The following is a 13,629-nucleotide window of genomic DNA, read 5'->3' as shown; positions in this document are numbered from 1 at the left end:
CCAGCCTCGCAGGGGAAGGCTGCTCCCCAGCCTGAGGAGGTCTGTGGGTCTAAGGGGGTGGCATAGGTTGGGGCTGGTTCTGGGCGAGGAGCCACCAGGCTTCTGCTCCTGCCAGTTGCTCAGAAACGGGCTGCCACGCCCCACATTGTGATCTCACTAACTTTCAGAACTTTATTCCTAGCTCACAGGTGAATCGCCCCCCATGAAGGCGATTGGTGTCCTCGCCTGAGCCAGGCGTTTTTGAGTGAGCACCAGGTAGCAGGCACAAGCAGCTCACAGTGAGGAAAAGACGCTTCCAGCTGCCTGTTTTGGAGACTGTGGAGTTGCAAATGGTCTCTCCAGGTGGATCTGACCTTGCCTAAAAGCTGACACGTGCATGCAGCATTTAGGAAGTGAACTGAAGAGGACCCTTGTGGACAGCAGTCTCTCAGATATGCCAAACGCGGGAGCAGGTAAGAGTCCTGGTGGCAGCGATGAAGGTAGGTGATGGGGAAGGGCTCAGCCCCAGTCCCCGGGACAGGAATGGTGCGTGTGTCCCAGGTGCAGCTACTGGGATAACTGGAGTGAGTAAACCCAAAGGGAGTGCCAGCACCAGGACTGCTGATCACAGCATGTGTGCCTGGTATTGCTGAGCGAAAGTGTTTGCATCTTCCTCCAAACCCCACAGGTAACTGTGGGTGTGCAGATGGATGTAATTTGCTAGCAAACTTCCAGCCTGCCCTGGGAACAGACAGGGCTATCAGGTGCACAGAGGCCTGTGCTGATGTCCTGTGAGGAGCGGCTGAGGGCACTGGGGTTGTTTAGTCTGGAGAAGAGGAGGCTCAGGAGAGACCTCATTAATCTCTACAGCTACCTGAAAAGAAGGTGTGCGGAGCTGGGGGTCGGCCTCTTCTCACAGATAAACAGTGATAGGACAAGAGGGAATGGCCTCAAGTTGCTCCAGAGGAGGTTCAGGTTGGAAATGAGGAGACATTTCTTCTCAGAAAGAGCAGTCAGGCATTGGGATAGGTTGCCCAGGGAGGTGGTGGAGTCACCGTCCCTGGGGGTGTTCAAGGATAGGTTGCACGTAGTGCTTAGGGGCATGGTTTAGTGGGTGATACTGGTGGCACGGGGATGGCTGGACCAGATGACCTTGGGGGTCTCTTCCAACCTTAATTATTCTACGATTTGGAAGACCCACGGGTGCCTGCGGGTGCACGCCGCTTAGCAACGAGCACCAAGCTAGACCAGCCCTGCCCCACCGCCCCCCCCTCCCGCGGCTCCCTGTAACAAAACAGCGCGGCGACCCTTCACCTCGTTGCCCTCCCTCAGGGAGCACCGTGCGCTTTATCCTCCCCTCAGAGCTCCTCGGGCGGCGTCCTTCGGCCTCTCTCCTCCTCTTCCTCCTCCCCTCAGGGCACCGCGGTCCCGCTCTGCAGCAGCCGCTTCGCTGCCTCCCGCGCCCCGTACAGCACGTAGCCCCACGACAGCAGCACCACGGCGGCCAGCACCTGGGGGGGGAAGCGACAAGAGGGCGTGATACGGGGATATCGCGATACGGGGATATCGGGAGACGGTCCCCCCCTCACGCACCAGGCGGCACAGCGGCCGCGGGTCCCTCGGCGTCATGGCGGCGCCTGCCCGACACTAAGATGGCGGGGCGGGGAGCGGAAGTGACGCCATGAGGCGGCGACCGGCCCGTTGCCCCGCTGCCGGGGAAGCGGCGGCGGCGGCGGGGGGATTGGAACCCGGTTTCCGTGGCAACGGCACTTCCGCCGCCGATGTCGGAGCCGCGGCGGGGCCTGGCGGAGCGCGGCCGCCGCCGCCCGGGGCGGGAGGAGCGCCGGGACCGGGATCGGGACCGGGACCGCGACCGCGACCGGGACCGGGAACGCGCTGGGGACGGGGCCGGGAACGGGAATGGCTTCGGCCGCTGCCGGGCTCGGCACAGGGGGAAGGCGGCCGCGGAGCCGGGCCGGGCCCGGAGCGAGGCCACGGCGGCGGTGAGTGCGGGCCTGGACCCTCCGTCTGTCCGTCCGTCCGTCTGTCCGTCCGGTGGCGGTGCCCCCCCATCACCGGGAGCCCCTTTGTTCGGGCAGCCCGAGGCTCACGAGCACCTGTTGTCAGTTCCCGTGCCTGGTGCGCCGTCTGTCCTCGCTGACCCCTTTGTCTCCTCCTTTTCTAGAGCACAGCCCCCGCCGCCAAGGAGTTCCCAGGGGATAGCAATTTCCTGCCAAAAGCCAGCACCAGCAAGCTGCACCAGACCATGCCAACCGATGCGTCCCCTGACTCCAAGTGCCCCATTTGCTTGGACAGATTTGACAATGTCGCCTATCTAGATCGTTGCTTGCACAAGTTCTGTTTCCGTTGCGTCCAGGAGTGGTCGAAGAACAAAGCAGAATGCCCGCTCTGCAAGCAGCCCTTCTTTTCCATTTTCCATACGGTTCGTGCCGAGGATGACTTTGAGGAATACATACTCAGGCCTACAGAAAATGGCTCTTTTGCCAGCCCTGATGGCCAGAGGTTTCGTTACCGGACCACCTTAACAAGGCAACATGACGCCTCCTCTTACGACCAAGGCAGTTCCTCATCTCTAAGGACACAGTCCCCTCCGGATACTGGGATTTTGTTTGAAGATTTGTCAAGCCAGCCGGTTCAGCAGAGAGATGGGGAGATTCAGCAGATGATAAGGAGGCTGGCCTTGAGGAGACAGGAGAGTGCAGAGGGCGGATATGTGGTACCGATGTTGGAGCAGGAGATGATCAACTTCCGCAGGGCCCTGTACCGTGCGGGGATGCGTGTCCGTAGCATTCAGGATGGCGGCCGCTACCGAGACATTTCAGCAGAGTTTTTCCTCCACAACGCCGCTTGCTTTCACAGGTTGGTTCCCTGGCTGAGGCGAGAGCTTGTGGTCTTGTTCGGTTCCCACGGGGCTCTGGCTACCATCGTGCACCGTGTCATCGCCAGGAATATCATCAGGTACGATATGGAGAGCCAGGCCTTCGCTGATAGTTTGAAGCCATTTTTGCTGAATCGGACCGAACACTTCCTCCATGAATTCATCAGTTTTGCCCGTTGTCCTTTTAACTTAGAAGCATACGATTACAATGCCAATTATGACTGTCCTGCACCGTCGTATGATGAAGGAAGTCACTCAGAGTCATCAATCATTACTATATCTCCCGATGCGGCAGATTCTCACAGGCCAGACCACCGTTCATCCATGACTGGTATTGGCCAGGCCCCCTGGGATGATGAAACTCCAGGGCCTTCCTATTCCATTTCAGATGATGTCCGTACAACCATAGCTTCTCCTCTGGAGACATCAGAAAGTTCTGATGAAGACTCTGCTGCAAGGAGAACCGAACGACAGACTCAGTTACAGGCAAATGCTGACTCAAATGACAGTGATTCTTCTTTGGACAATTGTGTTATCGTTGGGTATGTTAAGCCACTAGCTGAGAGGACACCAGAACTGGTTGAGCTGTCCTCAGACTCTGAGGAGTCCATCAGGGAGGAGAAAAGGGAGGATGTGAAAAAAGAGCAGTCAGTCCAGCATCGTAGCTGGAGTGACAGCGAACAAAGCAGGAGCTCATCACCACGCTCCCCCATGTATAAAGAGAATGTAGGAAGCTGCAGGAGCTCCTTATCCCCTGCAGTCGAGAAAACAGAGTTGAAGGATGAGGAGAAAAACAAGGGTAAAGCAAAAGCTCTGTCTCCACAGGACTCGATCTGGAGCCCCTCTTCGGAGAGGGACACAATGTACTCTCCTTGTAATCACAGATTGTCTAGAAGGAGAAAGTCCAGGAGTCCGCCGTCCTGTTCACAGAACAGTCAAGGCAGTCATGACCATCTGTATAGGAGGGAGCATCACAGCAAACGCCAGCTTCAAAAGAGGCGATCAAGAAGCAGAGATAGGAGCAAACATAGGAACAAAAGAAGCAGGAGGAGGTCGAGATCTCCTTTCACTAGTGTCTCCCAAAAAAGCCAGAGAGGCTCCCTTAGTCGTGAGAGCACTACATCCAGGGAAGTAAGCAGATCGCGGTCGCGTAGCCGTGGCAAAAGGAGATCGAGGAGCAGAGACAGTGACCAGTGTCATGTAAGAGACAGTTACCAAAGTAGATACCACCGGGGTTATGCTTTCTACAGTCGAAAGACACCTGGAGAGGGCTCCTCCTGCAGGAGGAGGACTCAGTCCAGTGCTCACTGTTCAAGGCAGTCTGCTAGTCCAGAGTACAGGTTACAGTCTTCTACTGAAAAGACAGATCCGCACAGCCAGAAGGGAGTCCATGAGAGACATTATTACTATTATGAACGACGCAGATCAAGGAGTCGGTCAAGCGATAGGTCAGGGACCCCGTCTGGAGGGACTGACAGAACGAAAAGCGAAAAGCCCGGTGGGAAAAGGAAGTACAAAACTCGGCACTTGGAGAGTGCAGTGAAGGAGAGCACAAGTCTAGAGAGAGAAAACGACCGCAAGAAAAGTTTCTCGAAATACAGCGACTGCTACAAAAACGAAGATAGCCTTTCAGACAATCAAGCAAGTAGTGAGACAAAGCCTAAGAAAAAGAGGAAGAAAATGAGAAGCCCAAGTGTGGAGATAGTCTATGAAGGAAAAGTGACAGACCCGACAAAGCACACGAAAAAGAAGAAGAAAAAGCATAAGAAGAAACACCGGAAACATCACGTACATTCCTCACCAGTGGTGATTACAATTGATAGTGACAGTGGCAAGGAGCCAGAAAGTACCGAATGTGACAGCAGCGTTACTTGGACAGGCGCAACCAGGTTAAACGAGAGGGAAAATGAGTCTCCATCATACCTTCCGGGAACGACAGGTTTTGAAGATGTTTACAGAGTGAGCGAGGAAACTGGAGAAGCAGAAGAAAAATACAGTATTCCTACTGCAAGAGACTTCGATGGTGACATTGACATGAGAAATGCTGATGCTGAGCCTCAAGAAGCAGCCGGGAAGAGTCTGGTAGCGGATACGACAAGCAGCAACACCACTCACACAGAAACTGTAATTAGCCATGGTCAAGGAGCACAAGCAATGCCTTCCAGTCAACTGTCTTTACCCCAGTCTTCCTTACTAGAGTGTCCAGAGAGACCACCGCTGATACTAAGGCTGCCAAAGAGATTTGTCAACAGATCCTGTTGGTCTGAGTCCCCAGAAAAAAACATGTAGCGTATTTTACACTGAATAATTCTTAAAATTCTGAATTCAATAACTTTTTTTCACCCGTGAGAACAAAGCACGTGGTGTAACTTGTGTGTGTTAAAAGATATTTGGGAACTGTGGAAACCCCTTGAATGTGTATGCACTTTTACACTGGAGAAGATAGAGCATTGTTAGTATGTAACTTCTGGGGTTTCCTAAAGGACTGCTTGAAAGCTATAATTTCATAAAGCCATCGTATTTTCTCATGGTATGTAAAATATATCCACAGTGTTATTTCAAAGCTGTGTTTAAAAACAAAACACACAGCAAAAGCATACCAAAAGACAGAAAATACATTTTATGGGGATTGTTCTTCTTGTACCTTGAAAAACTTGCTTAGTTCATAAAAAAATGTTTCTTGATGTGTTGTATTTTGATTTGTGGGGTTTAAGCTGATCTCTGCTGAAAAGCAGTTGGCAATTTCTACATAGATCTTGAACAACACTTCCAGTAACATAAATTGAGTTACGTCAAAATCTGAATAAAGCAATAAGACTTTTTTTTTTTTTTATAAAGAATTTAAATCCATAGACGGTGTACTTTGCCAGCAAAACATTTCTCTTTCAGTTTTGGGTTTACGGACCATCCAACATTTGTGCTGTTGGTGGTACTCCAGGTTGGGAAGTTGTCAGATCCTAGCCCTCACTGAAAGCAGAAACACCTTTGGTCAGATTGCTCAGGGTCTGTGCAGTTTGGAATGTTCCCCAAACTGGAGATCGCACAGCCTCTCTATGATACCTCTTTTAATGTCCGAGTATTTCCTTGGGATTTGTTGCTGTTGTTGTTTCAAATGTCCTTTTTGTATTTCTCTTGTTGCAGCCTGCGTCTATTGACTTGCATCCTATTGCTGTGCAACCCCAGAAGAGCCTGGGGTTATAGCTGTCTGTAGCTCCTCCTGAGCTTGCTGCATAAAGCATCTCCCCCAGCTCCCTTCACAATACATGTCCTGCTGTGTGTATGTACAGTGCATGGGGCCAGGCGGGGTCATGGTCTCTCGGTTGGGCACAGGAGTAGTTCCCCGGTGCTGATACGAAGTTGCCTGCTGTCTCTTCTGTGTAAGGGCCTTCCTGTGTGGTGGGTTTGGCCTTGGCTGGCTTCCAGAGGCCCACCAGCTGCTCTCTCACACCCCCTTCTCAACAAGACAGCCTGAGAAAATAGCATGGGAGAGTTCCTGGGTTGAGATAAGGACAGGGAGATCACTTGCCAGTTACTGTCATGGGCAAAACAGCCTCAGCTTGGGGAAGATTAACTTAATTTACTCTCAGTTAAAAATAGAGTAGGATAGTGAGTGACAAAAAACTGAAACCACCTTCCCTAACTCCCACTCTCCACAGGCTCAACTTCATTCCTGATCATTCTACCTCCTTCCCCCCAAGTAGTGCAGGGGGATGGTGAGTGGAGGTTGAAGTCAGTCCGTAATGATTTTTGTCTTTACAGCTCCTTCCTCCTCATGCTTTCTCTTTGCTCCAACACGACCCACTTCAAGACCTGCTCCAGCATGGGTCCTTCCTACAGGGTGCAGTCCTTTGGGAACATGGTGATCCAGCGTGTGTTCTCCATGGGCGGCAGCTCCTGCCAGGAAACCTGCTTCTGCACTGGCTGCAGCTCCTACGGGGGGCTCTCCACGGGCCGCAGCCTCCTCCAGGCCACATCCACCTCCAACACCAGGGGCTCCTCCACGGGCTGCAGCGTGGAGATCTGCTCCATGTGGGACCCATGGGCTGCAGGGGGACAGCCTGCTCCACCAGGGGCCTCTCCACAGGCAGCAGGGGAACTGCTGCTGTGTGCCTGGAGCACCTCCTGCCTCCTGCTGCACTGCCCTTGGGGGCTGCAGGGCTGTCTCTCTCTGATTTTTCTTAATCATCTCCCAGCTACTACACAGTGTTTTTTACCCTTTCTTAAAAGTTTTCCCTTGAGGTACCATCATCATTTCTGCTGGACCCATCTTTGGGCAGTAGCAGGTGCATTAGAGTCAGATAGAACTCTCTGTGTCTGGCATGGGGCAGCTCCTGCAGCCCCACCATAACCAAAACCTTGCCACGTACACCCAGTATGCCTTGGCCTGGCAGATATGGATCCTCCAGGTCAATTGCTAGTTGGTTGTGTCTGCAAAGATGGCGATGAGGCATCTGACTGCATGATAAACTCCAGCTTAGTACCTAAATCCTAACATGATTCATTTTAGCATGGTACTGAAAATATGTTTCAGGCTCCATTATGTGCAATGCACGGAGATTTCATTACCGTTCTGGATTAACGAGGTGACACCACAGTTTGTAAGGCTTTCCACACTTTCAAAGGTGCCGTCTTGTCCTGTCCAGAGAATAGGAGATTTTTGCAGAGGTTGTGAAGTTAATTATTGAAGAAGATCAGTCTTTGGGGCTGGGTGAGTTCACCTGTTTTCTGGCTCTCATGGGGCACCAGAGCTGACCGTAAAGAAATGACATGGTGGCAAATTGAAATTACTGTAATTCCACATAAATCCTGAAATTTGGAAATGGGACAAGGTATAGTGAGAGGTACTCCACTAGTGAAGGTTTCAAAAACCTGTCATAAAACTGGTGGCACCTATGGGGTTATCTAAGAGACAGGCAGTGGAACTGTGTCAAACATCTTGGCCCGCTACAACCACATTTGGTGCTGCAGAACAAAGGTGGACACAAGTTGGCAGTTTTAATGTCCATCACCTAAACTTTTTGTGATTATTATTGGAGGACCAGTTTCCTGACCTAGCTGGTCTATTGGTGAATATGGACAATTTGGAGAACCAAAATAGTCAATTTAAATAAGTCAAACAGTGGCAGGAAAAAGGTTTTGTCTCTGCAAACTCAAGCAATTGCTAATGCTGACAGTGCTCCTGTTGTGCTGCTATGGCCTTGGTTTCTTCTTCTCTGTCCCTTTCTGCACCCCTGGCTGCTTATCGTGCTCTGCCAGGTCTGTTAGAGGAGCTCACACTGTCTCCGCCCACCTCATGTGCTGTGAAGGCAGGGCATAGTGTGCATGTGCCTGTGGCATGGCAGATAGAATGGGGTGTCAGCAACAGATGCTGCAGTTACAGGAAGATCCAGGAAAGGTGTTATGGATGTTTAGAGGTATAGTTAGGGCATATGATCCAGTATGGACAGATGTTTATCAGTTGTTAGATGCTTTGTTTACTCTGGATGAAAAAAAAAAACAAAACTTAATTTTGACAAAGGGACAGGGCTGCAGCCCAGCAAGACAGAACTGCATGCCTAGAGCAAGAACCAGGTTTACCAGAATTACCAGACTTGGGCAGGGGTGGATGCAGTTAAAATGGGTTAGTATCTGCAATAGACGCAGCAGGGCAAATGATGGTAAATTGGACAAAGGTAAAAGACTGTCAGCAAGAAGCAGAGGAACACCCCTCTGCTTTTCTAACTAGGTTGGAGAAACAGCTGAGAATCTGTGGGGGACTCTGCTGCTGGTCTGCATTCTTTATTCCACCCTCTGGAAGTCAAAACGATGAATTGAGACTCCAGGCTGTAGCAAGTCACTTCTTGTCATGAAGAAGCCCAGAACTTCCAAGATACTGTAACTTCCCCTTGGCTGAAAGCCGAAACACCTACAGTCATCATCCAAAAAGGATGGGAGCCACCTGTCCTGCAGGCCTACAGAGATCACAACAGAGCTCAAAGGATTCCATGATACACATGGACACAAAGGTGTTGTTCACTAGAGATTCCTGTTTGTTGCAAATCAAAACAAATCACCACTAGCAAATATACTTTCATTATAAGGCAAATATACAGCTATATATATTTAACCGCTATTACAGACAGTACCAGGAAACACGGAACAGGAAATAGTTTAAAAGTCACAGCAGTAGCAATTGGTGGTAGTAGAAAGGCAATTTGAAGTGAGGACATCAGCAAGATAACAGCAGACAGGGTTTGGGGATCACTGTACATTCCAAAAAACTGTCAAGAATACTCTGGCATGGCAAATACTTATGGATTACAAAATTATCAATGCTCTAACAGCAATCTGACTTATGAGAGGTCATACATATCAGTCCTATGTTTAGGATAGGGTATGCGTCTATCTACATATACATAAAATTACCTGACATTTCAGCGAAGCTACAGCCTGTTTCAGGAGCAAGAAAAAACACAAAGACACAGAAGAGAGAAAGGAGGACGTGCAGCACAGGAGGTTTACCGCACATCAGGGGTTGCTCATCACATGTCGGGGTGGCTCTGTCTCCCTTTCCATGTTCCTCGGTGTGGTGCTTTTACTCAGCTGGGCAGCCGAGCTCCACCACAACCGCTTTCTCACTCCCCCTCCTCAAAAGGAAAAGGGGAGAAAATATGATGGAAAGGGCTCAAGGGTTGAGACAAGGGCAGGGGGATCACTCAACAATTATTGTGACGGGCAAAACAGACTCAGAGTAGGGAGATTAGTAAAATGTATTGCTTATTACTAGCAAGCTAGAGAAGTGAGAAACAAAGGAAACGAACTACAAACACTTTCCCTCCATCCACTCTCTTCCACCTCCTCTCCCTGACTGGTGCAGGGAAAAGGGGGAATGGGGGCTGTGGTCAGTCCATGACACTTCGTCTCCACCTCTTCTTCACGGTCCCTCTCTGCCCCTGCTCCACGTGGGGTCCCTCCCACGGGATGCCGTCCTTCCCGAACTGAGCCTGCGGGGGCTGCCCACAGGCAGCAGCTCTCCAAGAGCTACTCCCACACGGCTCTGTACCACGGGGTCCATCCATCCCCCAGGAGCAAAATGCCCCAGCACGGGCCCCCCACAGGCTGCAGCTCCCCCCAGACCCCCTGCTCCTGCGTGGGCTCCTCTCCACGGGCTGCAGCTCCGGCCCGGGGCCTGCTCCTGCGGGGGCTCTCCATGGGCCGCAGCCTCCTCCAGGCCACATCCACCTGCTCCACCGGGGGCTCCTCCACGGGCTGCAGCGTGGAGATCTGCTCCGTGTGGGACCCATGGGCTGCAGGGGGACAGCCTGCTCCACCAGGGGCCTCTCCACAGGCCGCAGGGGAACTGCTGCTGTGTGCCTGGAGCACCTCCTGCCCTCCTGCTGCACTCACCTGGGGGGCTGCAGGGCTGGCTCTCTCACATTTCTCAGTCTTCTCTCTCAGCTGCTGTTGAATAGCAGGGTTTTATTTTATTTTTTCCCCTTTCTTAAATATACTCACACAGAAGCACAAACATAATCAATTATTGGCTTGGCTTTGACCAGCTCCCTTTGGAGCCGTTTGAAACTGGCTCTAATCTAACATGGGGCAGTTTCTGGATTCTTCTCACATGCCAGCACATGCAGCCCCCAGCTACCAAAACCTTGCCATGTAAACCCACTACACTAGGCCAACGGCCCAGGCACCCAGGGGAGGTTTCAGGCAGGCAGACATTTTCTCCTGTTGGTGTCTGGCAGACATTTTCTCTCAGCTTGGCGCAGCCCCACCAGGTTACCCCTGTTGCTCCTCTGCAACAACTAAACCTCGGTGTGCTATCAGCATTGTTCTCATCCTAAATCTATAACACAACACCATACGTGCGAGTTGGAATAAAATTAACTCTATCCCACCTGAAAATGGGATGGTTTGTCTGAAAAGCAAAAAAACCCTCCATACTCAAACAGTAGTCAGACTTACAAGAGGTCATATTTTCCAGTACTATTTATAGGATAACGTATATATATATATCTATTTATTCATTAATTTGTGAATTTTATGAATATAAAAATACATTTTGAGTTGTATGAATATCTAGATATTAATCATATAGTTTTTAAGTAACTCGACATTTCAGCAAAGCTTCATCCTGTTTCAGGAGCGAGAAAAAACACAGACACAGAAGAGAGACAGGAGGACATGCAGCATGGGCAGTTTCTGAGAGCAAGCAACTGCATCCCGGGCGAAAATCAGGCCCTTTTGAGACCACTGAGATGACCAGGGGTGTAGGACATTGGCACTGGGGCCACCAGGGGGTGCTGTTAATGCCAGTCTTCTTCCTGAGAAGGCCCAGACGGGATGTTTCTTGCTTTCTGCTGCTCCCTGAAAGCAAGGGCTTAATTTCTCGAGCTGTCTCCCCCTTCCTGAAGCGGGATGAAGCCATTTGCCAGTGTCCTGCTCCATCTTTATGACTGCCATCGTCCATCTGCACCGCTGTGAGGTGCTCTGCACACGTCAGGGGTGGCCCTGTCTCCCCCTCCCTGTTCCTAGGCCAACCCAGCGGAGGCTTCAGGCAGGCAGACATTTTCTCCTGTCTGTGCCTGGCAGACATTTTCTCTCACAGCTTGGTGCGGCTCCACCAGGTTACCCCTGTCGCTGCTCCATCCCCTGCATCCACCTGGGATCGCAGCAAAGAGCCCAGCGGGCAGGTGGTGAGCCCTCCCTCAGACAGGGGAAATAGGCCATGGCAGTGCGTTGGACCCAAGGCCATCATCACTCCTCCTGAAGGCACTGAAACTCTGACAGGCGTGGCTCCCTAGGCGACATTTAAGGCAGGTTCCTGCATTTGTCCTGTTGCCCTGTGCTGTGCGTAAGGCAAGAGAGGTTCTCTGCTAAGAGAAGAAAGGGCTGCAGAGTTGCCACCACGCGGCCTTCAAGTGAGATTTCTTTGCCCAGAAACTTCTGAGATTTCTGGGTCCTGCAAGGGTCCTCTGAAGCCTGGCAGAGAAGGCACAGGACCTGCGGGACGCTCACAGCCTTCTTCCTTGGAAGGCACCTGGACTCCGGAAAGAGCACACAGGGACTATCAAAGGGCCCCAGCTAACTCTGTGTGGGCTGCTTCATCCAGCATCATTGCTGGTGGAAGTCGTCTTGCCTAAAATGGACAAAATGGAGCCAGGTGACCCCTGCAAGATTTCTGTCCCCTTGTGCATCTCCAGGTGTGTCCACGTCAGGGCTCAGCACAGCCCACAGTCCCTCCTCAAGTACTTCTGACACACCTGGTGTTAGAAACGTCCCACACCTCTGCGTGCTCTGCAGTATCTTTCCTTAAAACAAAGAGCTAGGACTCCTAACTTTAGAAACCTCAGAAATGGCAGCACCTTCCTTGCTGTGCTCAGCTCTTTGTATGTCACAGAATCCGTCCAGTGACTTTTGCAAGCTCTTGTGTCACTTTCAAGGGGAACTAAGTGAGGACACCAGCACTAACAGAGGGACCTGTTGCTGCCATGTGCCCCAGTTCTGTTGGGGCTACTCCTGTTCCTTGAGGACGTGTGAGGCAGTGAGGTGGCCGGTACCCCAATGAGGAGCAGCACGGGATGTGCTGGGGAACTTGTGGATGCAGTGCTGCTGGCAGGTCCAGGGCTGGAGGTGGGAGTTCCTCCCCAGGGGGACACGGGATGGCCACAGGGCTGTTCTCCTGCTCCCTGTCGACGTGGGGCTCCTGCAGGCCCAGCAGCCTCTGGGCCTCCTCACTGCACAGGCACACGATGGTGTTGACCAGTCCATTCACGAAAGCTTCTGTCCTGTTCCCCAGGCATCTCAGCAGCTGCTGGACTAGGACATTCCTTTCCGGCCCGGCATGGCACGGGGTCTGCAGGATTGTGCTCTCTGCTACCATTGCTGGCCACCAGTGCGCCCTGTAGATGATGGACAGCTCCCAATGCAGCCAGGGCAGCACAGCTCAGCGCCTGCCCCTCTGCTCCCTCTGCTCCCCTCATGAGGGAGCTGCAGGCCGCCATGTGGTCTGCATCCTATTATGTGCTGTACATTTTTGAGAACAAACTGTGAGAAAAGTATCGAAAGCTTTGCGGAAATCCAAAAAGATTACATTGACTGGCTGCCCTTACATAAATAGCCAGTCAGAAGAACTATATACTCCATCTGGCAAATTTTCAAAGTTTTAAAGGTAATTTCTCCTCAGAAAATCTGCAAGACCTTGTATTAAGATTTTTGCCACATGCTGTCACATGTCCTGCTCTTCCAGTGCTCTTGGGGACCTTGGACCACCATTGCAACCATGTCTGCAATGTGTACTTTGAACAGGAGTGAAACTTGCTAAAATTTCCAGTGTGACTGGCAAGCTTCCTCTGAATCTATCTGTTTAGTTGAGCTTTCCTGGGGATGCAGATTTTATTTTCCCAAAGGAATTACTTCTCTCTCTTCCAGGACACAGACATAAGAGAGAAGTGATATTTTGGATGCTTCCCTCTAATTCCAGATACTTTGAATTGATGAAGTAATTTTAGTTCCATCAGCACTTTGCAATAACATACTTGGTTGGCTTTTAAGCTACACACATAAAATAGTGAGAGTTGTGGTGATCTTGGGAAAGCATCACACATCTCTTGCTCTAGGTCCCAAGAATTAAAGGAAAAGGCAGGCCTGTCAAGCCAGCAAACTGATAAAAAATGCATGGTCGACCCTAAAACCAAATCATTGCTTTATAAGACATCTTTCCTTAGGGAGGTATCATTTCCTACCTGCTGCTGATTAATGCTGTC

At 51.2% G+C, this 13,629-nt stretch overlaps 2 protein-coding genes across 3 annotated transcripts in view; one reads left to right on the top strand and one right to left on the bottom strand.

The window, feature by feature from the left end:
* The window catches only part of TMEM215 (transmembrane protein 215), a 43,101-nt gene extending 36,096 nt beyond the window's left edge, over positions 1 to 7,005 (bottom strand). The window contains exon 1 of the mRNA XM_080573944.1: positions 6,998 to 7,005. The gene's annotated coding sequence lies outside the window, so the exon portion shown is untranslated. The remainder of the gene's footprint in view (positions 1 to 6,997) is intronic.
* On the top strand, positions 205 to 5,943 carry LOC308185602 (E3 ubiquitin-protein ligase Topors-like). Of its 2 annotated transcripts, none has more exons than XM_080573935.1 (2): positions 205 to 452; positions 2,165 to 5,943. In XM_080573935.1, exon 2 carries the CDS (start codon positions 2,246 to 2,248, stop codon positions 5,165 to 5,167), a length of 2,922 nt encoding a protein of 973 aa, XP_080430061.1. In that variant the 5' UTR covers positions 205 to 452; positions 2,165 to 2,245; the 3' UTR covers positions 5,168 to 5,943. The 2 variants fall into 2 exon arrangements, with proteins under 2 accessions (XP_080430061.1, XP_080430060.1); XM_080573934.1 differs by lacking the exon at positions 205 to 452 and adding an exon at positions 1,581 to 1,982.
* Positions 7,006 to 13,629: the final 6,624 nt, after the last annotated feature.

This window comes from Anser brachyrhynchus (assembly GCF_964034855.1).
Source record: "Anser brachyrhynchus genome assembly, chromosome: Z".
NCBI classification, from domain to species: domain Eukaryota; kingdom Metazoa; phylum Chordata; class Aves; order Anseriformes; family Anatidae; genus Anser; species Anser brachyrhynchus.
This window is presented reverse-complemented; position numbering and strand designations above follow the sequence as displayed.